The sequence below is a fragment of the Podarcis filfolensis genome, assembly GCF_964270895.1.
Source record: "Podarcis filfolensis genome assembly, chromosome: 8".
NCBI classification, from domain to species: Eukaryota; Metazoa; Chordata; class Lepidosauria; order Squamata; family Lacertidae; genus Podarcis; species Podarcis filfolensis.
Genome location: NC_139611.1, coordinates 4844082 through 4868983, shown reverse-complemented (window position 1 = coordinate 4868983; position 24902 = coordinate 4844082). Strand labels below are relative to the sequence as shown.

Genomic DNA, 24902 nt, shown 5'->3' with positions numbered 1-24902 from the left:
CTGACCTAATGCCTAAACTCAGCCCCCTGTAGATCTCGTCCTTGGGAATTCTGCCATCATGTGAACATGACCAGGCCAGCATAGATGTCGCTGAGACAGGACTGCAAACATGTTGGGAATGTGGGCTTGGGAGAGCACATCTCTGTTTGACACTGTCCTGCCATGTTGATGCCCAAAATCTTCCTGACTCAGCGCATGTGGAAGGCATTGAGGCGTCGCTCCTGATAGTTGTAAGTTGACCATGACTCACTTCCATAAAGCAGTGTGCTTAAGATGCACAATATTAGAAATAAAGGAAGCAATTAAAATGCAATTAAAAATACAATTTAATGTAGACATGCCATGGGTCACCTGAATGAAGCTTAGGGTCCCCACTAGTGGTCCACAGACTACCAGTTTGGGATTGCCTGGTACATAATTTAAATCAGTATGTATTGCGCAACTTTCCAGGCGCTGTTTTTAAAAGAAATCAAAGAAGTATGTTGCATCTACCTTTGCCAACCTGTGCCCTCTAGATGAAGGAGCGTCTCCACCCCCATCATTCAACCCGGACACTGAGGTCCAGCGCCGAGGGCCTTCTGGGGGTTCCCTGGCTGCAAGAAGCCAAGTTATAGGGAACCAGGCAAAGGGCCTTCTCAGTAGTGGCACCCGCTGTGGGGAATGCCCTCCCACCAGATGTCAAAGAGAAAAACATCTGACATTTAGAAGACATCTGAAGGCAGCCCTGTTTAGGGAAGCTTTTAATGTTTAATAGACTACTGTATTTTAATATTCTGTTGGAAGCCGCCCAGAGTGGCTGGGGAAACCCAGCCAGATGGGCGGAGTATAAATAATAAATTATTATTATTATTATTATTATTATTATTATTATTATTATTATTATAAACTAGAACACCCATCAGCCCCCGTGCTGGCTGGGCCAATGGGAGTAGGTTGGCAAAGCCTGGTCTAATAGTTTGCAAGTGATTCATCGCATGTGGAATGAACCGCTGGCCAGCCCATCAATGCTCGCTAAGACCCCACCATCTGCCCCTCCTGCTTAGTCACTCAGCACTCCAGGAAGATGCTCCAGGTGCCTTTTCCACACAGAAACTGCACCAGGATTCCAAACATAGCCGAGTTCATCCTTTTGCCCTCTCACTGCAGTTTATTTTCCTGCCCTGCTGAACAAAGCTGTTTCAACATCCACTTTTGATGCTTTTTAGATTCATCAACCTGACAGCAGACGGGGTCATGTCTGGTTGCTGGTGTCTTGCTTCTGTATTTTTGACTCTCTCTCTCTCCCCCCTAAAAAGAAAATCTCTTGGTTCAAAGCTGGAATTCTTTCGCTCACTTATTAAATATAAAACAAAAAAACAAAAAAAAATTTCTTTCCAGTAGCACCTTAAAGACCAACTAAGTTAGTTCTTGGTATGAGCTTTCGTGTGCATGCACACTTCGTCAGATACACATGCACACGAAAGCTCATACCAAGAACTAACTTAGTTGGTCTTTAAGGTGCTACTGGAAAGAATTTTTTTTTTGTTTTTTTGTTTTGACTATGGCAGACCAACACGGCTACCTATCTGTAACTGTTATTAAATATAAAAAATAAGAAGTGACCCCAGCTTCCAGTGAGAGAAGGATAATAATAATGCTGATTTAAATTATGTATATCCTGCTTTTTAAAACAGCCAATGATCTAAATGGCTTACCAAAAACGTGAATACAGTGGTACCTCAGGTTACAGACACTTCAGGTTACAGACTCCACTAACCCAGAAATAGTACCTCGGGTTAAGAACTTTGCTTCAGAATGAGAACAGAAATTGTGCGGTGGCAGCAGGAGGCCCCATTAGCTAAAGTGGTGCCTCAGGTTAAGAACAGTTTCAGGTTAAGAACAGACCTCCAGAACGAATTAAGTTCTTAACCCGAGGTACCACTGTAATAGAAATATACTAATATTATATATGAAATGCAGAGCACACGTACCCTGGGCTACCAGAGAACACTTCCGCTGAGCCTAATTTCATCAGGGAGGGGTGACTCTAGGGGCCCCAAGGACGGCTTCTGGGGGCAAATATGGACCCACAGGCACCCACACCTGGGTGGGCCCTGCCTCCCGGGGGTTAGACGAGGGTGGCTGTGGAAGGTGGGAGAGTTAAGCTGTCATTCCGCCATCTCTCCTTGCAATGAGGCTTTTCCGTTCCATGGGGCGAGGAGCTCCCTGGCTTTCCAGCCCATTAAATCACTGGTCCATCCCCTCCACACCCCGGCCAGGCTCTGGCCATAATGAGCAGGTGCAATGGATATGGCTGATTCAGCAATAGCTAAACCCTCCTCTCCCCCCCCCCCAAGCCAGGCTTTAGATGCCTTCTTGAAAGGAGCATTGATTTATTGCACAAAGAAGAGGAAATTAAATGGGGAAGGGACAGATGGTGCCGGGCCGTGGGGGGCGGGGGAGGCGCCATCGGCCGCTGCAGGGAAGCAGGATGTGAAGAAGCCATCTTTTCATCCTCGTTTTTAAATAGTATTGATTTTTTTGGTTGCATGGTAAAATCGTTTGTAGTCTCTCACACACAAAAAGAAGAAAACACCCCTCTCCCCCAAGGATCTGATCCTGTGGACATGTGGAGCTACAATGGGCCACAGATTAAACACACACACAGTGACACCAGCAGGCTCGGCAAGGGCTAAGAACATCAGACCAGGCCAGTGGCCCACCTAGTCTAGGATCCTGTTCTCACAGGGGCTGACCAGGTGCCCCAATGAGAAACCTGCAAACAGGATCCAAGCACAAGAACCTTCTCCCTTCCTGTGGTTTCCAGCAACTAATATTCAGAAGCATTTACTGTCTCTGACAGTGGAGACAACGCACAGCCATCATGGCTTGTAGCCAAGTCATCTCCACCTCTATTAAAGCCCCCTAGTTTGGTGACCATCAGCATAGCTGTCATCTTTTCCCTTTTCTTGCGAGGAATCCTATTCGAAATAAGGGAATTTCCCTTTTAAAAGAAGGGAAACGTTGACAGCTTTGGCCATCAGTGCCTCCTGCAGGTGTGGGTTCCATAGTGAGGAGGAATTAGAGAACCTTTTAATGAGGGTGAAAGAGGAGAGCGCAAAATATGCTCTGAAGCTCAACATAAAAAAAAACGAATCATAGAATCATAGAGTTGGAAGAGACCACAAGGGCCATTGAGTCCAACCCCCTGCCAAGCAGGAAACCCCATCAGAGTACTCCTGACATATGGTTGTCAAGCCTCTGCTTAAAGACCTCCAAAGAAGGAGACTCCACCACACTCCTTGGCAGCTAATTCCACTGTCGAACAGCTCTTACTGTCAGGAAGTTCTTCCTAATGTTTAGGTGGAATCTTCTTTCTGGTAGTTTGGAACCATTGCTCCATGTCCGCTTCTCTGGAGCAGCAGAAAACAACCTTTCTCCCCCCTCTATGTGACATCCTTTTATATATTTGAACATGGCTATCACCTCCTATCACATGGGCCCATCACCTCCTGGCAAATAGAAGGGGAAGAAATGGAGGCAGTGAGAGATTTTACTTTCCTGGGCTCCATGATCACTGCAGTTGGTGACAGCAGCCACGAAAATTAAAAGACACCTGCCTCTTGGGAGAAAAGCAATGACAAACCTAGACAGCATCTTAAAAAGCAGAGACATCACCTTGCCAACAAAAGTCCGTATAGTGAAAGCTATGGTTTTCCCAGTAGCAATGTATGGAAGTGAGAGCTGGACCATAAAGAAGGCTGATCACTGAAGAATTGATGCTTTTGAATTATGATGCTGGAGGAGACTCTTGAGAGTCCCATGGACTGCAAGAAGATCAAACGTATCCATTCTTAAGGAAATCAGCCCTGAGTGTTCACTGGAAGGACAGATCCTGAAGCTGAGGCTCCAATAATTTGGCCACCTCATGAGAAGAGAAGACTCCCTGGAAAAGACCCAGGGAAAGATGGAGGGCACAAGGAGAAGGGGACGACAGAGGACGAGATGGTTGGATGGTGTTCTCGAAGCTACCAGCATGAGTTTCACCAAACAGCGGGAGGCAGTGGAAGACAGGAGTGCCTGGCGTGCTCTGGTCCAGGGGGTCACGAAGAGTCGGACACCACTAAACAACAACAACACATGAGTAGTGACAGCTTGTGCTTGTGTAAACTTAAAGTGGGAACAAGCCATTGGTGATGTGGGAACAACACTCTGTACATGCTCAGATGCACTACACATGGCTCTGTTTTCTTGAGATGAGCAAAGAAGTGGATGGAGGGGATCAAAGTGTGAGCCTGAAAGGACATTTAACAGGCAGGATTCCTGCCGCCCCGGAACATATCAGAGGCATCCGGCTGGCAGCTGTTGCGATCAGCAGGAAATCAGGACCGGCAGGATGGCTTGTTGCCCAAATCCCAGCAGGGCTTTAGGGGAGCTCAGATACCCGGCAGGAAAAGTGGCAACTACAAGCAGGTTCCCTTGGGAATATTACTCCCTGCCACGCTATTATACCTGCCAGAGCAACGCTATGCGAAGGCTCACTGGGAGTCAAGTCTTGGGTACCCTGGACGGACCACAGCTCAGCAGGAGAGCATCGGCTTTGCAGGCTGACAGGTGCAGCCCGGAATGGACAAACCCCGTTGTGCAAGCCGGGAGAGCCGCTGCCGGTCAGAGCAGAGGACACTGACCTAGGTGCGCCAACGTGGCCTGATTCGGTAAGGTAGCCCCCGGTGCTCCCACGGTTGCGATTTCCGCCTCGGGGCCCGATTTGCAACGCAGCCGCGTGGGGAGACCCGAGGGCTGGTCCGCCTCCTGCAACACCCGCTCCATCTAGATTTCGGGGCTCGGTCAAGGCTGATCTCCGCCACATTTGCTGATGAAGCTCTTGGCGGCGGCAGCCGGCGAGAAAAATCCTCCTTCTCCCCCCGCGCCCCCCTCCTCGTCTTCGCAATTGGCTGCCCGACGTGACTTTGTCGCCGCTGCGCCGCTAGGATTGGCGCCGGCCCGGCGATAAAAGCTCCGGCGTGCCGCGCTCCCCGCCCGCTGTCGAAGAGCCTCCGCCGGCGCCGCGACCCTCCTTCCTCCGGCAAGATCGCCCCCTTCGCGGCCGCGGCCATGAGCTACAGCCGGGAGCTGCTCTTCGCCGCGCCGTCCTACGGCAAGAAGCCCTTCGCGGGCCGCAGCCTGGCGTACGGCTCGACGGCGGGCCGGGCGGGGGCGTCGGGGGCCGCGGGCCCCTCGGCCTTCTCGTCGTCCTATCGGAAGCTGCCGGCGCCGAGCAGCTCGCTGGACCACCTGGAGGCGCTGCGGGGGGGCGGCGGGGGGGCGGCGGCGCTGGCGTCGGGGCCGAGCGCGCTGAGCAACGAGCTGAAGATCGTGCGCACCAACGAGAAGGAGCAGCTGCAGGGCCTCAACGACCGCTTCGTCAGCTACATCGAGAAGGTGCACCAGCTGGAGCAGCACAACCGGCTGCTGGAGGCCGAGGTGGCGGCGCTGCGGCAGCGGCAGGCCGAGCCGTCGCGCCTGCAGGCGCTGTACGAGCAGGAGGTGCGCGAGCTGCGCTCGCAGGTGGAGGCGCTGCGCCACGACGGCGACCAGGCGGCGCTGGAGAGCCAGCAGCTGGGCCGCGCCCTCCAGCGGCTGCGCGAGCAGGCGGCCCACGAGGCGGCGCGGCGCCAGGAGGCCGAGCTGGCGCTGCGCGACGCGCGCAAGGACGCCGACCGCGCCGCCCTGGCCCGCCTGGAGCTGGAGAAGAAGGTGGAGGCGCTCCTGGACGAGATCGCCTTCCTGCGCCACGTCCACGACGAGGAGGTGGCCGAGCTGCAGGCCGAGCTCCAGGGGGCGCAGGTGAGGGGGCGCGGCGGGGGCGGGCAGGAGGCGGCGGGGGCTCCCGAGGCGGCGCCGTCTGGTCCGGCATCGTGCGCGCACAGGGGCCGACCCGGAGGGCTAAAGGACATGATGGTGGAGGAGAAAAGCTGAATGTAGTGAAAGCAGCGTCCAAAATGTCCTGCTCGAGGAGGTAGAAGAGCCTTCTGACCTGGATCAGGCCAATGGTCCGTCTAGTTCAACATCCTGTTCTGGAAAGTGGCCACTTAGATGCCCCTGTTGGGAAACCTGCAAGTAGGATTTGCGCACAAAAGCCCTCTCCCTCCTGCTGTTTACAGAAATTGTAGCTGTGGAGACAGAGCATCGCCGTCCGTGGCCCTCTCCTCCTGGACTTGGAAAGCCATCTAGGTCGGTGGCCATTCCTGCCTCCTGTGGGAGAGAGTGCCCCTAGTTTAGCTGTGCCCTCCTGTTTAAAGAAAGACTTTTATCTGTCTTCCAGCATCTAACTTCACTGAATGTCCCTGAGTTCTAGTCTCACTCCTTTTCCAGGAGTCAAGGCTACATCCTAGGAGGCGCTTCCAAGGATCCGCTTGAAAGATTTAGAAAACTAACCATTGTGTGGACAAAGTAGATGGATGGAGAGAAGTCTACTTCGGACTGCCATTTCCTCCAAAGTGAAAATCCAGATAGAGTTGTTGAGCTTTTTCTGTGAACAATTCCACCCCCCCATAGAAACATTTTTGTGCTTTTAAAGAATTTTTGGGATTAATTTTTTTAAAAATCACCCTACTTGCCATGTGTCTGGGTTTTCCTGCACATTTTGCAAATTCAGCAAAAATCCACCTTTGCGCCATTTTCAAGCCCGATTCCCAGATGTGTCCGGGAAAACCCGGACATATTGTGGGCCTAATTTTACTCCTCTTACCATAATACTAGGACTTGAGGTTAGCCAGTTACCATTGTCTGCCTACACACGATTCATTTAAAGAACATTTAGGGCACGTTTTGCCTCCCCATAGAATTGTGGGCAGTGTAGTTTGTTTTGGGTTGCCAGGAACTGTAACTCTGTAAGGAGTAAACTTCAGTGTCTGGAATTCTTTGAGAAGGAACATTTCACTTTAAAGGAATTGTGTGTGAGAGTCAGGGCAAGCTAAAGCTTCTTTGCACACAGTGCAGTTATTTGGGGAATTGGTGGCTGCTGCCAGATGTAGCAGTTCGTGGACATCGTCCACAGGTGCAGAGGACCCGGTGGGCCTTTGGTCTGATCCAGCAACCTGGCTCTTCTTACCTTCTTCTGTGCAGTTGGGAAGCGACACGGATTGTGCTTGCGAGCCCAACTCCTGCCCTCTAGGGTTACGCAGTGAATTGTTTGACCGGGAGTGTCAGCTGATCAGTGGAACTCACTGCTGCAGGGTGTGGTTGTGGCTGCAGGTTGAAGTGGATTTGGAAAAGAAGTGGTGCCTTCCAGATGTAGTGGACTATGGCTCCCAACTAACTGTGACCATTGGCCATGCTGGCTGGGACTTGGGAGTCCTGGGTTAGATACATGGTGAACAGGGCTGTCCGCAGCTTATTGGGAGTGGAGTTTGAAGAGCAGCAACAAGGCTTCTGAATACCAGTTCCTGGAAGCCACAGGGGAAAGAGTTGCTCTTGTGCTCGGATCCTGCTTGCAGGTTTCCCACTGGAGCATTGGGCTGGCCCCTGTGAGAACAGGATGCTGGACTAGGTTGGCCTGATCCAGCAGGTGCTTCTTACGTCCTCATGAGACATTTGCTCAGGCTTTGACATCAGATCCCTGGCTGTGGCAACTCTGCTGCCTCCTGAAGCACATGGGATGAGCGACCAGCCTTTCTCCCAGCTTTGAGGCTGCAGGTCAGCGGAGATCACCCCTTGCTGAGTGCCAGGTCCCCCTCCCCCGCTCCTTGGTAGTCCCGTGGCTCTGCATGCAGAAGGTCCCAGGGTCAGCTCCAGGCAGCATCTCTGAGTCGGGCTGGAAATGTCTCCGGAAACCTCCTCACGAAGCCACACTGAGCTCAATGGACCAAGGTCTTCATAAAGGCACCTTCCCACTTTCCTAGGGGTGGGGGCGTTTCAGTTGCTTGGAAGCCCAAAGCCTCAGAGCAGCCAATCTGGCAAGGCCTGTTGGAAACAGGAGGGGTTAGTGGGGGCATTCTTGACCTCTGGAAGAAATTTAATTCTGTTCACAGTTAAAGGTGAAATTGCCCAGGTAACCGTTTCTGAAACAATATGCCAGCCGAAATATGCCAACACCCACCCATTGAAATTTGCACCTCTCTGAATTTTGCCTTGCAGTTCTCTAAGTTATGTTCACCAAAATACATACAATGGAGGAAAGTGTACTTAGGAATGCATATATTAGTGAAAATCTGAGCTTATCCACACGGATCTCACCTTAAGCTCCTTGGAGGGAAAAGAGGATATGACTGTAATCATAAAGCATGTAATCGTAAAGCATGAAAATAACTGCAATCCCAGCCACCATCATAATAAATAGAGCAGATTCCCAGGGCCTCTCATTAGGAAGAGTTGACCTCTTCCTGCCGCTGAGGGCCTTCCGTCTATCTGTTCCCCTCCAGGTCTCCGTCGAGATCGACATGAGCAAGCCTGACCTCACGGCTGCCTTGAAAGAGATCCGCACCCAATACGAAGTCCTGTCCGCCCGGAACCAGCAGTCGGCTGAGGAGTGGTACAAATCCAAGTTTGCCAACTTCACTGAAGAGGCAGCTCGCAGCAGCGACAGCATCCGCCAGGCCAAGGAGGAGATTTCCGAATATCGCCGGCAGCTGCAAGCCCGGAACATCGAGATTGAGTCCCTGCGTGGAGCCAACGAGTCCCTGGAGAGGCAGCTGCAGGAGGCTGAGGAGAGGAGCAGCAAAGAGATGCGTGACTTGCAGGTGCGTCACACGGAAGCCACAGTTTGTTGAGCTAAGAGGCGTTAACAAACCGTGGTTTGGTCGTTTTCCAGCTGCCTCTTTAAGTTAACCTGCATAACTCTCTGCCTGTTGCCTTTTTTGTGCTAAAGGCCTCAATGTTGAGTTGTGCTCCACAGATCAGTCAGGGAACATTTGTAAAGATTGTCCTTGCTTTTACTTGTGTATTGTTTTCCTTCTGCCCTTATTTCCCCATCTTCTCCCTGACAATGAACTCCATTCTCCAAGCCCTGCTCTTCCTCTTGTCAATTCTCGCTTGCTGTCCCAAAGTTCTGTACACCTTTCTCCTTAAAATCCGCTTTTTCCAGACAGTCCCCCTGCCCACAGCTCATGATCACATCCCCCCATGCCTGTCTCTGCCATCCTGTCCTGTTCTCTCCTCTGACAACCAGCCATCATCTTAGCGTACGCAGGAAGGTTAGACTACAGTTCCCAACATCTAGTGCAGTTGGCTGAGGCTAATGGGATGTGTAGTCCACAGCTGGAGTCCACAGTTGGAGAGCACCTGGTTGGGGAAGGCTGGTTTTGATTGGCAGCACCTCGGGGGTGGGGATCCGCCGTCCTTGTTATGCTTTAAAGTGCTACAGGTATTGATGTTACGTATAAATTGTGATACATTTCAGGAGACCATCAGCCAGCTGGAAAATGCCCTGAGGACAACCAAGGGGGAGATGGCCCGTCACCTGCGGGAGTACCAGGACCTGTTGAATGTGAAGATGGCTCTGGATATTGAAATAGCAGCGTACAGGTAGGAGGGCCATCTCCCCCTTCCTGCTCACCTGTTGTTCCATTCTTTGGGCTGTTTGGGGTAGAAACGCAGGTTGGGCATCAACGTTTTGGTCTCCAACATGCAGGCCCCACATAAACTCATGCTAATTTTGGGGTGGGGGTGGGGAAACCATCCACCAGGAACGTCCCCTGCACAAATCATTGAATTATCGAATGGTATAGTTGGAAGGGACCCTGAGGGTCATCTAGTCCAACCTCCTGCAATGCAGGAATCTCAGCCAAAGAATCCATGACAGATGGCTAGCCCACCTCTGTTTAAAAACATCTGATGAAGCAGAAGAGTCCACCGCTATTGAACAGCTTTTACCCTCAAAAAATTCTTCCTGATGTTTGAGTCCTACCTTCTGTAGCAGAAGGGAACAAGCTTTCTCCATCTCCCATGGGACATATTATTATTGATATTATTTAAATTGATATGCCGCCCTTCATCTGAAGATCCTAGGGCAGCTCACAACAGAAAAACACAGAATGAGTACACAAGATACACAATAAAACCCAAACTATCCAATGACCAACCTTCCACAAACACATTCTAAAAGCCATAGAATGTTAATCAGCCCAACACCCGGTTGAAGAGGAACATTTTCACCTGGCACCTAAAGCTGTGTAATGAAGGTACCAGGTGAGTGTCTCTGGGGAGAGCATTCCACAAATGGGGAGCCACCGCAGAAAAGGCCCATTCTTGTGCTGCCACCCTCTGGACTTCTTAGAATCATAGAATCATAGAGTTGGAAGAGACCACAAGGGCCATCGAGTCCAACCCCCTGCCAAGCAGGAAACACCATCAGAGCACTCCTGACATATGGTTGTCAGGCCTCTGCTTAAAGACCTCCAAAGAAGGAGACTCCACCACACTCCTTGGCAGCAAATTCCACTGTCGAACAGCTCTTACTGTCAGGAAGTTCTTCCTAATGTTTAGGTGGAATCTTCTTTCTTGTAGTTTGGATCCATTGCTCCGTGTCCGCTTCTCTGGAGCAGCAGAAAACAACCTTTCTCCCTCCTCTGTGTGACATCCTTTTATATATTTGAACATGGCTATCATATCACCCCTTAACCTCCTCTTCTCCAGGCTAAACATGCCCAGCTCCCTTAGCCGTTCCTCATAGAAACATTCCTGTGTTTCTTGTGGAAGAGGCACACAAAAAAGGGCCTCAGAGTCCGTGCCAGTCCTTATGGAAGGAAGTGGCCCTTGAGGTATTGCGGTCATATCCCCTCTCAATCTTCTCTTCCCAACTTCCTCAACTGATCTTGGTTTCTTTTCCAGGCCTTCGATCATCTTGGTTGCCCTCTCCTGACTTTTTCCTTTTTTAATCTTCTATTTTTAATTGTGGAACCCAGGGTAGATAGCTGTGGTTTCTAGGTAGGTTTTTGTCCATGCGTTGAGAAGACCCAGGCCTTCTTAGCTTCAGCAAACTTGCCTGCCCTCTGGCTGCTCCCTGCCACTGTCCTTGGTGCTGCCCTTAAACAAACAAATAAATAAACAATTTTTTGTTTATACCCTGCCCTTCCCAGTTCAGAAAACCAGGCTCAGGGCGGCTAACAACAAATTTAAAACACTTAATTGATGCAACAAAAAACAGCATAAAATACAGTATAAAACGTGAATAACAATAAATTCAGAAATCAAAAATCAATTTAGGGGGGAAATCCATCCAATAAACATTAGATGATCACCGGGGCTAGCTGGCTAAATTAGTCCTATTTGGGCCAGTGGGGAGACCAGGGAAGAATTAGCTGTGGGATCCCAGAGCGGGTAATCTTCATAAAAAGTGAAGGGGGGAGGGAAGGAAGGGGAATAAAAGATCAGGCTAAATTCAAATTGAAAGCCAGGCTTGGCAACATGCTGCAGGGTTTTTTTCTTAAGGAAGGAAGTACTTGGTTGGGTTTCTACAGCAGTGGTTCCCAAGCTTTTGGGGGGCCACTACCCCCCTTGCTTCCCTAAACCCATCCCCAGTGACCCCTACCTTATTAAAAGCATTATTTCAGAATAGCAGCTTGAACAAACCACTAAGTAAGACTCACAGAAAATCTAAAAACCTAGCCAGAATTCAACAAAACTGATGCATTTGATCCAGATTTTCAAAGGCTGATAGTCACTGACACCTCCAGTATCCCCTAGGCCACCCCCTACCCCTTCATACCCCGCTAGGTCATCACACTTTCGCTGCATGAGAATACTTGTGTGTAGGCACCTCGTTAGAAGCTTTTGTCCATTTAGCAGAGTTTCTGGAAATAGTGGTCAGCAATTGAAGTTACACTCCCAGACACTGTGCAACTCAGTCAAGTGATTTATCGCTTGACTGGTCATAAATGCATCACTGTAGCACTATTTACAATCATTATAGCAATAGCTGCAACGGCACACTTAAGTTTCAGTCCCTCTTTCTCTTTAGCAATGACGTAGGCAGACACAGCCCATCGGCAGTCAGGATGCAGCAGTTTGCAGACAGCATTTGTTGGTCAGTTGTCTGCAAAAAGCTAAAACAAAAGTTCTCTTTTTATCAGCGCTTCCAGCTGAAGCTGTACATGCCCAGAGTGCCACTCCCACTTATGTACAACTGTTCTGGAATCTTCTCTGTGTTTCTGGATGAATAACTCCCTTACACCACGGCCCCCAGGGGGCGCCACCACCCACTTTGGGAACCAGGGGTGGATCTTCAGAGAGCCGTAGTGTTGTTCTGACGTGGTTTGTGTGTTTTTGCCCCTGCAGAAAATTGCTGGAAGGGGAAGAGACCCGCCTGAGCACCGTCAGCAGCAGCAGCAGCAGCAGTGCGTTTGGCCTGGGCTACCCCTTCTCCTCGAGCCCCCTGGCCGGCTTCAAGGGCTTCTCGGCCAGCACAGTGGCGATCCGGAAGGACAAGAAGGCAGAGTCCCAGGACAGCCCCAAGGAGTCCACTGACTCGGGAGAGTCAAAGGACGAGGATGATTCTGGAGACGAGAAGTCTGCAACGGGCGTGCCCAAAACCTAAAACTGTGTCCCAAAGGCAGCCCTCCCCACCCACCCTCTCACTGAATTTCCTCAGAATGGGGTGAGGGTGTTGTAGGTTTTTCAGACATGGGATAGCTCTCGGGATGAGTCGGTCAGGCAGACCACGATAACCGGACACCAAATTACTCCCAGACAGATCCACAAGCCTCTGGCAACTCTCCAGGAGCCAGCACCACACAGATCTGCCCAGAACTCAGTTGCATATCACAAGCAGAGGCTTTAGAGCTCTTGGGCAGCTAGCTGGGCCTCTTAGCTCTCTGGCATCACAAAGCTCTGCAAGTTTACTTTGGAGTAAATCCCACTGTGTTTGTCTGTGAGCGACACACACAAGTCTTCCCCTGTCTGAAACACTTCCTGCAAAACGTAATCTTCCGAGAGGGAAACTTGGCAGGGGTGTGTATGTGTGTTCTTAAGATTAGCCTGCCCTCCATTCCCCCCCCCCTTTGATGACCATCTTCAGTCTTCTGATCTGGAGGGCACCAGGTTGGGGAAGGCTCATTTAGGTTACATTAGCATTGCCCACTTCTGCTCTGAGGCTGACCTGACTTCAAACAAGGTCCTTGAATGCTGAAGTTCAGTGATTCCCAAATGTTTTTCAGGCCACTGCCCCCTTGGTTCCATAAATTCAACCCCCACTGCCCCCTCCCCATGAAAAGCATTATTCCAGAATAGTGGTTTGCATGACCCACTAGGGGAAATCACTATGTAGTTAAATTGATTCAACAGAACTAATGAACTGGATCCAGTGAGACCAGCTTTTCAAAGTCTGCTTGTCATTTACACCTCCAGCGCCCCCTGCCACCCCCTTGCCTCTTAGTGCCCCCCCAGGAGATGCCACTGCCCCCAGGGGGTCATCCTACCCACTTTGGGAACTGCTGTTCTAGAATATATTTAATACTTTCAAGTTACTCGTTTTGTGCCTCTTTCTCATTCAAAACCTCTGACTTTAAAAGCCACAGGGCAGATCATTGTGGTTATGTGATCTCCACCCCTTTGTCTGTCTGTCTGTTCAGGTAAAGCTGCTGTCAGGAGGAGTGGCAGTCAGTTCTCAGGGGAGAACTGGCTGTTTTACTCTTTCCTTGACAGCTTCTTATCCATTCAAAACTAGTCTTCCTCCCCGTTCTGCAGGTGGACAAGCAGTTTAGAGTGGCTGGGTGCTGACTTACAGCTGGCAGGGAAAGGGTTAGGGTTACTCAGATCCTTTGTGGTAGAACTGTAGAGTTGGAAAACATCCAATGAGCTCCTCCCCACCAAACCCCTCCACCTCTGCACTTGTAGATTCCCTGCCTGCAGTTGGAGGCGCAGTGCCTTTGGGTGGGGCAGACAGGAAACCTTCCCTCCTCACCTGTGCATTTTGTGCTATGGGTTAAACCACAGAGCCTAGGGCTTGCTGATTGAAAGGTCGGCGGTTCGAATCCCCGTGACGGGGTGAGATCCCTTTGCTCAGTCCCTGCTCCTGCCAACCTAGCAGTTCGAAAGCACGTCAAAGTGCAAGTAGATAAATCCGGCAGAAAGGTAAACGGCGTTTCCACGTGCTGCTCTGGTTCGCCAGAAGCGGCTTAGTCATGCTGGCCACATGACCCGGAAGCTGTACGCCGGCTCCCTTGGCCAATAAAGCGAGATGATCGCCGCAACCCCAGAGTCGGCCATGACTGGACCTAATGGTCAGGGGTCCCCTTTACCTTTACCTTTTTACTTGTTTGTACAGCTGCCCCAGGTGGTCCCTCTAGCCATGGAGGGTCGGTGAATTAAAACCCACTTCTGGGCTCTTGTTTTTTCCACAGTCTTTGCCCTTTTTAACAACGGTCCTAGCCTTGAAGTTATTCTCTTTACCTGTTAGACTTCCTAAGGTGTGACTGATCTCTGACTTTCTAATTCTTTGTTATCTATTTATAAAAAATAAAAAAATGGGGGGAGTTTTGGGGAAAACTGATTTTGAAACAGAAGGTAAGTACCCAGAGGGGTATGGATGGCGGAAAAGAATTGTTCCTGAGCATCTGTAATGCTTCTGCCTTGATATTCCCATTGTTGAGTCCAGCCTGCCCATTTAACAGGGAAAGAGCAGAGAGGCAGGAGTGTTTGTGTGCTTAAAGCCATCCCATCAGGGATGCTGGGAATTGTAGTCTCAAAACATCTGGAGGGCCAAGGTTGAGGAAGCCAGGCTTAAGCTTTTCCCTGTCCACCATTATCCTGTGTTGCAGTTTACACACACAGTTTGAAATGTGTTTCCCTTTGCAAGCACACGTTTGAATGCCATTTGTATCTTGGCTCTAGGAATGTACCCATTGCATGCTGAGCAATTTGTAGGAAGGGTTAGTTGGGTATTCTTAAAGTAAAGCCTGTGGTGACTGGTCCACAAGCAACACTTGAGAGCTGCTAAAGGAGTTGAAGAATTTAAACCACCCATTTTGGGTCCTTTTTAGAGAAAGGAATTAAGCAAAGACATTTACTGGGCAAATGTCATCCCTGTCAGCTGTTTGGTGGCAGGCACAGTCTGCAAGGAACATCTCCCGGTGGCAACTCAAAAAAGTGGGAGACAACTATCAAATTGGAATTAAACATTCCTATTGTAGAATTCCATTTAAATGGGAAGGTGTCAGATATGCAAAAGCATTTAAATAAGAAAAGTTCGTTATCGTTGTGTTCTACTAAAAGTTCCTGGAACTTTATAAAAAGTCGTGTTGTAGAAAAAATATGTTAGAAGGATGGATAGTCAGTCTGCCATAACTTGCCTGTACAGTCGTACCTTGGATCTTGAACGCATTGGCTCCTGAACAAATCGGCTCCCGAACGATCGAAACCCGGGAGTGTTGCAGTTTTTGAACGTTCTTTTGGAAACAGAACGCCCGACGGGGCTTCTGTGGCTTCCGATTGGTTGCAGGGGCTTCTTGCAGCCAATCAGAAGCTGTGCTTTGGTTTTCGAACGTTTTGGAAGTCGAACGGACTTCCAGAACGGATTCCGTTCGAATTCCAAGGTACGACTGTAGTAGTATCTGAAGAAGTGTGCATGCACACAAAAGCTCATACCAATAACAAACTTAGTTGGTCTCTAAGGTGCTACTGGAAGGATTTTTTTTTATTTTGTAGTAGTGAAGGTGCCACATAAAGTTAAATACAGTACAGTGGCATCTTGTGTGCATTTAACCTGCACAGTTTCAACCATATGCAGTTGAAATTGCGCAAGTTAAATCCAAGCAAAGTGGAGAGCTCAAAAGCGTTTTTTTGCGCCAAGTCCTTTTGTGGTTACCCACTACGGAAAGAGCATTTAAGCCTTGCTTGATGGGGCCAAGACCCAGACAGTGCGCTAGCTCTGGGATGTTCTTGCAAGATCTCGCAGGGAAATCTGAGGTCCGGTGAGATCTTCCACGAGCATCCCTGGCCTTCCAGAAGTGGTGCGTTGAGCAGGCCTTGCTAACCCCCCTCCCTCACGCAAGGTGGAGATCTTAAAAGGTAACCCCAAATGAAAAGAGCCTTTGAGCTCTCCACCTTGCTTGGGGGGGGGGCAAGGCCTGCTCAGCGCACCCGCTCTAGGAGTCCTGCAGTTCCCCCCCCCCACCTGCCAGCTGGGGCAGCTCCAGGGGGCTGGGTATGTGCGACCTTTGTGGTATACACAAAAGCCTTGGAACCGAAACTCTGCGTAAGATGCGATTGTGCTGTAATCCCATTGGCCGCCTGCAGATGATCATGGTCTTCATGTTAACAGCACGAAATTAAATGTCCCAGGTGTTCCTCTGGTTGGACGTTTTCACCCAAGAGATGCTCCCCACAGATTCTGCCCCAGCCTCCCTTTTGAGTGTCCGGAAATACGCAATGCCTATTAGAGAATGCAATGCATGTCCAGATAGAGAGAGAGTTTTAAGTGTCTGTGTATAAATGTAGAGGAATGCAAATTGAATGTAAGACAAGGAAGGTCATACAGTCATTTCAAATGCTGCTTATTTAATCATTGGTGTTACCTGTGCATGAAACTACATTCCAGTTGATGTCCTGTGATGGTTATTTATTTATTTATTTATATATTTATTTATTTTCATTGTTCGTTTATTTATTTGGAAGGCAAAAATAAAATGGAAACGAAAAGCCCCGATGAACAGGATTGTGCCTTTCCCCCCCTCCCTCATTTGCCCCGTGTGAAATCGTGTTTCAATGCTGCCAGTATCAATATCTGTTTGGTTTCGGGGGCGGGGGCTTTAAAGTTCTGCTGGATAAATGTTGAAATCGGCAGGAGTTGGAAATTGCCTAGATTTCCCTGGATTATGCCCCCTCTGCTTTAACCGCTGAAATTCAATTGATCTAGGCAGAATTTAGAATGGTTATTGAGGCTCAACCCTGGTGCAGAACGTTCGTTCATGGGGCCTGTTCAGGAAATGTTTAGGTGGTGCCTAGTTAATCTACGGAACTGCCTGCCACAAGAGGCAGTGATGGCCACCAACTTGGATGGCTTTAAAACAGGAAGAGACAAATTCATGGAGGAGGAGAGGGCTGTCAGTGGCTCCCAGCCATGTCTGCTCTGCCTCCACAATTGAAGGCGACAATGCTTCTGAGTCCCAGGTGCTGGAAACCAGAGGAGGGGGAGAAGAGCATTGCTTTTGGGCTTCTGGGCTTCCCTTTGCAGCATCTGGGTGGCCACTGTGAGAACAGGATAATGTGTCAGGAGTGCATGTAGGAGCCAGGCCCTGTGACCACTAGGACTTTGCAGGACTGGGGCCTTCATAAGTTCGTTCTGGAGAGGCGAGGCGCGGCCACACAGGTGAGGCTGATTGGTAACTCACAGCACCTAGTGGCAAGAGCCGGGAAGGGATATAAGGTCAGCATTTCCCTTCGGCTCTTTGCCACAGCAACACACTTCCTGATCCTTGAACCTTGGCTTCTTGACTCCTTGATCCTTGATTTTGTGACTCCTTGCTTCTTGGTCCTCGGACTCTTGGCTTCCTGACCCCTGGCTTCCAGACCCCTGTTCCTGCTCCCACCCCGCCATCTTGCCCCGGGTCCTCATGTCCCCTGCCGGGACTTTGATCACGCGTGAACTGGACTGTGACATAATGGACCAGATGGTGCCCCTTTGGTCTGATCCAGCAGCCGCCTCTTCTTACATCCTAATGCAACTAATGCAGATGGTGTTGGTGTGATTCCTGTGTTACTGGAAACTTCTTCGAAGATTATTGCATTAAAACTCAGGCTGCGTTAATGAAATAACTCCTGCAGAGGGAAATACATCTCTGGCAAGAACAAGAGGTGCTTTTCCAGAAACTAATAGATCAGAAAGTGGCCCCCAATGAGCCATTGGTAAAGCAGCCCAGGAGAGGCAGCTAATGAAACGAGGGACGTAAGTCTATTATTGATATGGTAGAAGCTGCTTGCCAAAGTATGTGCAGGGCTGGATAGATTAGATAGATAATTGCATATATTTAATTATTCATTTATTTCCTTCCCCCCCCCCAAACACACACTTTTTATTGCATTTGTATCCCACCTTTTCATCAGAGGAGCTCACTTACCGTAATCTCCACAACTGTTTAAGTTGTGGGTGAACATATCAGACGACACAGCGATTCTCCAAACAGCTCTTGTTTATTCACAGGTCAGAACAGAACTGAACTGAAGGGTTCAGCCAGCCTGCTTATATAGAGCTCCAGTACAACGCAACTGTAACAACTTTCTGTAACTATCCAATCACTGAACGTCACTTTCGATCCCTTATTTGCATATGTGGACCTGAACTATCTACAGTATCCCCCTGCTGGCCCAGGGTGAGAACTTCAGTACATAACAACAACAACATCCCTGCAAGGTAGGGTTAGGTGACTAGCCCCCAACTAGTCACCCAGTGAGCTTCATGGCCAAGTGGGGATTTGAACCCAGGTCACTGACACTCTAAATCACTGCACCACACTGGCTCTCTATGTATGTATGTATGTATGTATGTATGTATGTATGTATGTATCACAAGAGTGAAATTGGTAAAAACCTGATGGCTTCTGGCGTCTCTCCATGTGCAGCCCAAATAAACATTTTCTCCCTGCTATTGACCACTCTTTTCCACATCAGGCCTGGGAAGGCAAATGTGGTCTTTCTCTCCTAAGCAGTAAGGAGCCTGCCCTAAACAGTCTGTTTAATGCACACAGACTCTGCCTAATTGAAGGAGACGGGAGCCAGGCTATTTGCTACTAATGCCTGGAACCCAGCGCTGTCAGGAGCCTGCGGCAGAATTGAATCACAAATGTATTTTCCAGCCTTGACACGGGTGCTTTGCTGGGCAGAACAGGGAAACGAGATTAGGGCCCCCAGTCAGGATCCTTGATTCTCTTCCTCTGTGATGCCTCCTATTATAAATTCAAAAAGCACAACAAACAACAATTCAGGTTTCCTGCAGATTGCTGCTTGCTCTGATTCAGCGTTAAAGAGCGGGTTTTTGTGGAGGAAGCTCCCGGGCAAAAAAAGAAGGCTTGGACATGGAGCTTTACAGCACAGAGGAAATGTGTGGACAAGCCCTCAGGGGATGTTGGTGGAAAAGGCAAGATGTGATGCTGGGTGATCCTTCCATTTGGCCGCTAGAGTGCACTAAAGACCTCTTGGAATCCGTTGAATCTCAATACTGGTTGGGATGTCTAAAAATTAGCACATGTACTAGGGATTAGTACATATATTATTGCAGTCTTGTCACACACATCATTAAACCACCTTTAAAACAAACCAACCCTGTTTGTTTATAATATTGTGAAAACCAAGGGAAAAAAATTGGGGGGAAAAAAATAAAACAAACAAACCCTATACCCACTGGCAATTTTACAGACCCCCATACATTAGAGAACTTGCTTCATTTTGTCCAGTTTCTAGCATAAAGGTAAAGGGACCCCTGACCATTAGGTCCGGTCGCGGACGACTGGGGTTGCAGCGCTCATCTCGCTTTACTGGCTGAGGCAGCCAGCGTACAGCTTCCGGGTCATGTGGCCAGCATGACTAAGCCGCTTCTGGCAAACCAGAGCAGCGCATGGAAACGCCGTTTACCTTCCTGCCGGAGCGGTACCTATTTATCTACTTGCACTTTGACGTGCTTTCAAGCTGCTAGGTTGGCAGGAGCAGGGACCGAGCAACGGGAGCTCACCCTGTCATAGGGATTCGAACCACTGACTTTCTGATCAGCAATCCCTAGGCTCTGTGGTTTAACCCACAGCACCACCCGCGTTCCAAATTTCTAGCGTATCTCCTCCCTATTTGACTTGCAAATCTGTTCCTTGTGTACTTTTATGGATGAGAACTAAATTGGATAATGTTGCAGAATTTTCTGCAATTCTTAGGGATGCAATAGAAGGTCCAAATACAGTGGTACCTCAGTTTACGAACTTAATCCATTCTGGAAGTCCGTTCTTAAACCGAAACCGTTCTTAAACTGAGGTGCGCTTTCCCTAATGAGGCCTCCCGCCACTGGTGCCCTTCCACAGTTCGGCTTCTGTTTTTAGACCGAGGTAAGTTTGCAAACTGGGACACTACTTCTGGTTTTGCGAAGTTTGTAAACCAAATTGTTCTTAAGCCGGGCTGTTCTTACACCGAGGTACCACTGTATGTACAGGAGCCTCGCAATATCAAGGGCAAAGTCGTCATTTCAGCGTGTAATACTGTTTCTCCCCACCTAGCCCTGGCAAGAGATAAACAAATCATTGATCCCCTGGAGAGCACAGTTTTAATCATGCACCAGATCTCAACTCCAAGTGCAGAGTGGGCACTGAAAGGAATAGCTGTGTTGGTAGGTTTCTTGTGCTGCACAGTGACCCACTTGTTCTTTTTTAATCTAATTACGTTTGAATGAGGCGAGAGAGAGAAATGCCCTCTGCCATCCCCTTGAATGGTTTTAAATGCTGAGGAAGCAATTCAGTGTTATTGCAACTCCTCAGAGTGCTCAGCTGCCAGCCATCAAGCCTCTGGATCCTTCCAGAGGCTAACGAAAGTGGCAGATTTGGGGTGTCACGAAGGACATTGGAGGGAGACAGATGGGAGCCACAATGGCAAGCCTCTTCACAACAGCTGTGAGGGGAACAACTGAAGAGACAAAACAAGGCAGTTGCAGGATACGTTGTGGGAAAAGGGTATCCTGCAAAGTGAGAGAAAGGAGAATATGACAGGAACCTCACTGGGGTTGCATGCTTTGCTTGTACAGGACTAAGCTAATGCATTTCTAGGCTGTATCAACAAAAAGTTGAGTGTCCTGATGTAATACTAGTCCCGCTCTATTCTGCCTTGGTTGCATTCCACCTGCATCCTGGGAATCAGTTTAAGAAGGATATTGACAACCTGGAAGAGATGCAGAAGTGGGCAGCCAAGATGACAAAGGGTTTGGAAGCTAAGCCTCATGAGGAGTGATGGAGGCAGTTGGGTATGTTTAGCCTGGAGAAGAGAAGACTGAGAAGGGATAGGATAGCTATCTTCAAATATCTGAAGGGCTGCCATGTGGAAGGAAGAGCAGGCTTGTTTTCTGCTGCCCCAGAGGGTAGGAACCAAACCAATAGATTCAAATGTCAAGAAAGTAGATTAGGAAGAACTTTACAACTGGAAGAGCTGTTTGATAGTGGAACGGACTCCGTCGGAAGATGGTGGAGCCTCCTTCTTTGGAGGTTTCTCAGCAGACGTCCGATGGCCATCTATCATGGGTTCTTTAGCTCTGATTCCAGCAGTGCATGGGGCTGGACTAGATGGTACACGGGGTCACTTCCAACTGTACAATTCTATGGTTCTGTGAATAGTGCAATAAAGTTATTAATTGTTTCTCACCCATTCAATTGAGTGGGTCGGAGCTTTTAAAGTTTAAATCTTAACATAGCCTGTCTTTTTTCTTCCTTCTCTTTTCTTCTATTCCTCTCATATATAAATTTCCTCTGTCAAAATCATCTGCCTATTTGAATGGGAATCAAAGGTGAATTTTGTTCTACAGACACTACAGCATTAATATAGCAAGCAGGCCTGCTCTTGATATTTATTATGAAATATTCCAAACTGCCACAGGCTAGCTTCAACATCTTGATCAAATAACGTGGTGGGGCTGACGATTCGTTTGGCACAATTATCCCGCAGTCTGTATTCTCTCCCTCCCCCCTCCCGCCAAGGGCACTGGAGAAAGCCTCATGTTGACAAGGTCACAGGCCTTGCCTTGCCTGGTTTGATTTCCATCTCTAACGTGCGTAGAACTGCAATGAGTGGAGGTGTCGGCAAAGTAAATGGCTCGCTCTTACACAGATTGGAAAAGAGAGTTTTAAGCAAATGCCTTTGACCCAGACCCTCACTCAGGGAAAGCGCCAATGGCTGCAAGGAGGCCCCCCAGACTGGGTTTGATTGTGGGTGCCTTGGTTTTAACACAGTCATAGTGCACTAGTGGTGGTGGTGTTGTGCTTTAGCTTTATTCTGAGATGCTTCCCCAGTGTTACCACACAAAAGGTAAAGGGACCCCTGACCATTAGGTCCAGTCATGGCCGACTCTGGGGTTGCAGCGCTCATCTCGCTTTATTGGCCGAGGGAGCCAGCGTACAGCTTCCGGGTCATGTGGCCAGCATGACTAAGCCGCTTCTGGCAAACCAGAGCAGCGCATGGAAACGCCGTTTACCTTCCCACTGGAGCGGTACCTATTTAACTACTTGCACTTTGACATGCTTTTGAACTGCTAGGTTGGCAGGAGCAGGGACCGAGCAACGGGAGCTCACCCCATGGCGGGGATTCGAACCGCCGACCTTCTGATCGGGAAGTCCAAGGATCTGTGGTTTAACCCACAGCGCCACCCGCGTCCCCTAGTGTTACCACATACATAGAATCAAATAATTGTAGACTTGGAAGGGACCCGGAGTCTAAGGTTACCAGACGTCCTCGTTTCCTTGGGACAGTCCCTGGATTTACAAATCAGTCCCCTGAGAAAATCCTATCATTCCTATTGAAGTTGAAATGTGTCCCCGGATTCATTGGAAAAAATATGGTAACCTTAATCTAGTCCAACCCCTTGCAATGCAGGAATCACAGCTAAAGAGTCCAAGACAGATGGCCATCCAACCTCAGAAAGTTATTTCGAATGTTTAGTTCATTGCAAGAAGTGAGTTTCACTTCATTGCGAGAAGTGAGGTTACAGGGAACCAGGCAGAGGGCCTTCTTGGTAGTGGCCCCCACCCTGTGGAACGCCCTCCCTTCAGATGTGAAGGAAATAAGCAGCTATCTTATCTTTAAAAGACATCTGAAGGCAGCCCTGTTTAGGGAAGTTTTTAATATTTAATGCTGCATTGTTTTTAACACTCGATTGGGAGCCTCACTCGATTGGCTAGGGAGACTCAGCCAGATGGGTGGGGTATAAATAATATATTATCATCATCATCATCATCATTATTATTATTATTATTATTATTATTATTATTATTGGAATCTCATGTTTTGTTACTTGAAGCCATTGGTTCAGTATCTCCCTTCTGGGGCAGCAGAAGACAAGCCTGTGCCACTTTCCATGTGACAACCCTTAGATATCTGAAGGTGGCTGTCAAATCTCCTCTGTCTTTGCTTCTCCAAGCTAAACATACTGGGTGTCATGAGCCAGGAGTCGGCTTCACCTGCTGAGCCTGAAGGAGCAGAAGTGACTCCACCTGCTGCTGATCAGCCTTCTTGTTCCATGATGAGAACCAGCTGGCTCCAGCTTTCTTAAGCAAGGTTTCCAGCCTCAGTCAGTTGCTGGAAACAACACCCGTTGTTCCTGGCCAGACCTTGCTGCTGCTTGCTTCTCAAAACCTTGGGCCCTCGGTTTTCTTGACCCCCAGATTGTCTGACTACATGAACTGAGATACACCTGACCTTTGGACTGGACTGAACCTTGCAGACAGACTCTGCCTCACTTGGCTCCCTCAACCGTTCCTCATAAGGCTTGGTTTCTAGACCCCTGATCCTCTTGGTTGCCTTGCTCTGCACACCTTCCAGGCTGTCAATATACTTCTTAAACTGTGGTGCCCAGAACTGGACACAGGACTCCAGGTGGGGTCTAACCAAGGTGGAATAGACTTCCCTTGACCTGGACACTCTACTTCCATTGGTGTAATTTAGAATTGCATTAGCACTTTTGCTGCTGCATTGCACTGTTGACTCGTGTTAAGCTTGTGGTCTACTAACACCCCTAGCTCCTTTTCTCACTGTCGAGCCAGCTGCCCCCCATCCTATATTTGTGCATCTGTTTATTCCTGTTTGATGCAGGAGCCCTGAACCCCCAGAACCATACAGCTGTGCCAGCTAGGGCTGATGGGACGTGTCGTCCAACAGCACATGGAGGGCACCAGGTTGGGGAAAGCTTCCATGTGGGCTTGGCCTAAATGGTTTATCCTGGTCTGGCAAAATACCAGAGTCCCACCCTGAAAGGATCCCTTGGTTTTATCCAACCTATTCATGCCTCCTCCACATTGATGACAGTTCCTCAGGCAGTTCTTTCAACATTCAGAACCTTAAAGGCGCTTTACAAAGGGATTAGCGTCTCCCAGGCAAGAATCATGCACCCCGCAAGAGAGAACTTGAGAATCCTAAGCACTAAGAAAGCACTAAGCTTTCTTTGGAGGCATTCAGATTAGAGGGCGCGGTTGGGTTCCCACCGGCTTAGTATTGTGACTCGGGTAGGGTTCAGATTTCTACTGTCAACAGATTTCTACTGTAACAAGGCTCTTTCAAAGCCTGCCACTGAATGAAGGGCTGCAAGTTCAGACTAGTAACCGAGGACAGGAGGGTAAAGGGTAAAGGGTGACATGAGAACGGACCACCCTTGGTGCTCAACCAACTTGCCTGGCTAAGGTCAAAGGCCCACCTAGTCCAGCACCCTGCTTGTGGCAGTGGCAAGGCAGATGCAGCTGGGTAGCCTGCAAATGAGGCCTGGGGGATACTGCTGTTTGTTCCCCAGCAACTGGTATTCAGAGACAGAGTGCCTCTGAACATGGAGGTTTTCACGCTCCATGAATTTGCTCAAAAATACATCTAAATGAGTCGCAGGGTGGGATCCCTTTAAATCACATTTGTGGCACATTTTTGTCTGCAGAGAATTCTGGGCACTGTAGTTCACCCCTCACAGAGTCACAGTTCCCAGCAACCCTTAAGCAAACCGCAATGACCAGAATTCTTTGCACTGAATGAACACAGCCGACGCCTGCTATCCTTCTGGAGAGTTCATGGCAATGGTAAAGGGTAAAGAGGCCCCTGACCATTAGGTCCAGTTGTGGCCGACTCTGGGGTTGCGGCACTCATCTCGCTTTATTGGCCGAGGGAGCTGGCGTACATGTGGCCAGCATGACTAAGCCGCTTCTGGTGAACCAAAGCAGCGCATGGAAACTCCGTTTACCTTCCCACCAGAGCAGTACCTATTTATCTACTTGGAC

General features: G+C 49.2%; 1 protein-coding gene across 1 annotated transcript; it reads left to right on the top strand.

The window, feature by feature from the left end:
• The first annotated feature begins 4953 nt into the window (after positions 1 to 4953).
• LOC310769826 (low molecular weight neuronal intermediate filament-like) lies at positions 4954 to 16625 on the top strand. The gene is made up of 4 exons (XM_083629630.1): positions 4954 to 5826; positions 8403 to 8720; positions 9380 to 9504; positions 12256 to 16625. Exons 1-4 carry the CDS (start codon positions 5095 to 5097, stop codon positions 12512 to 12514), a joined length of 1434 nt encoding a protein of 477 aa, XP_083485756.1. The 5' UTR covers positions 4954 to 5094; the 3' UTR covers positions 12515 to 16625.
• The last annotated feature ends 8277 nt before the right edge of the window (positions 16626 to 24902 follow it).

Excerpts from the sequence above, each read along its gene's own strand:
- LOC310769826 (XM_083629630.1), top strand. The coding sequence starts at position 5,095 with ATGAGCTACAGCCGGGAGCTGCTCTTCGCCGCGCCGTCCTACGGCAAG. Across the intron at positions 8,721-9,379 it reads AAGAGATGCGTGACTTGCAG|GAGACCATCAGCCAGCTGGA; the intron begins GTGCGTCACACG and ends GATACATTTCAG. Across the intron at positions 9,505-12,255 it reads ATTGAAATAGCAGCGTACAG|AAAATTGCTGGAAGGGGAAG; the intron begins GTAGGAGGGCCA and ends TTGCCCCTGCAG.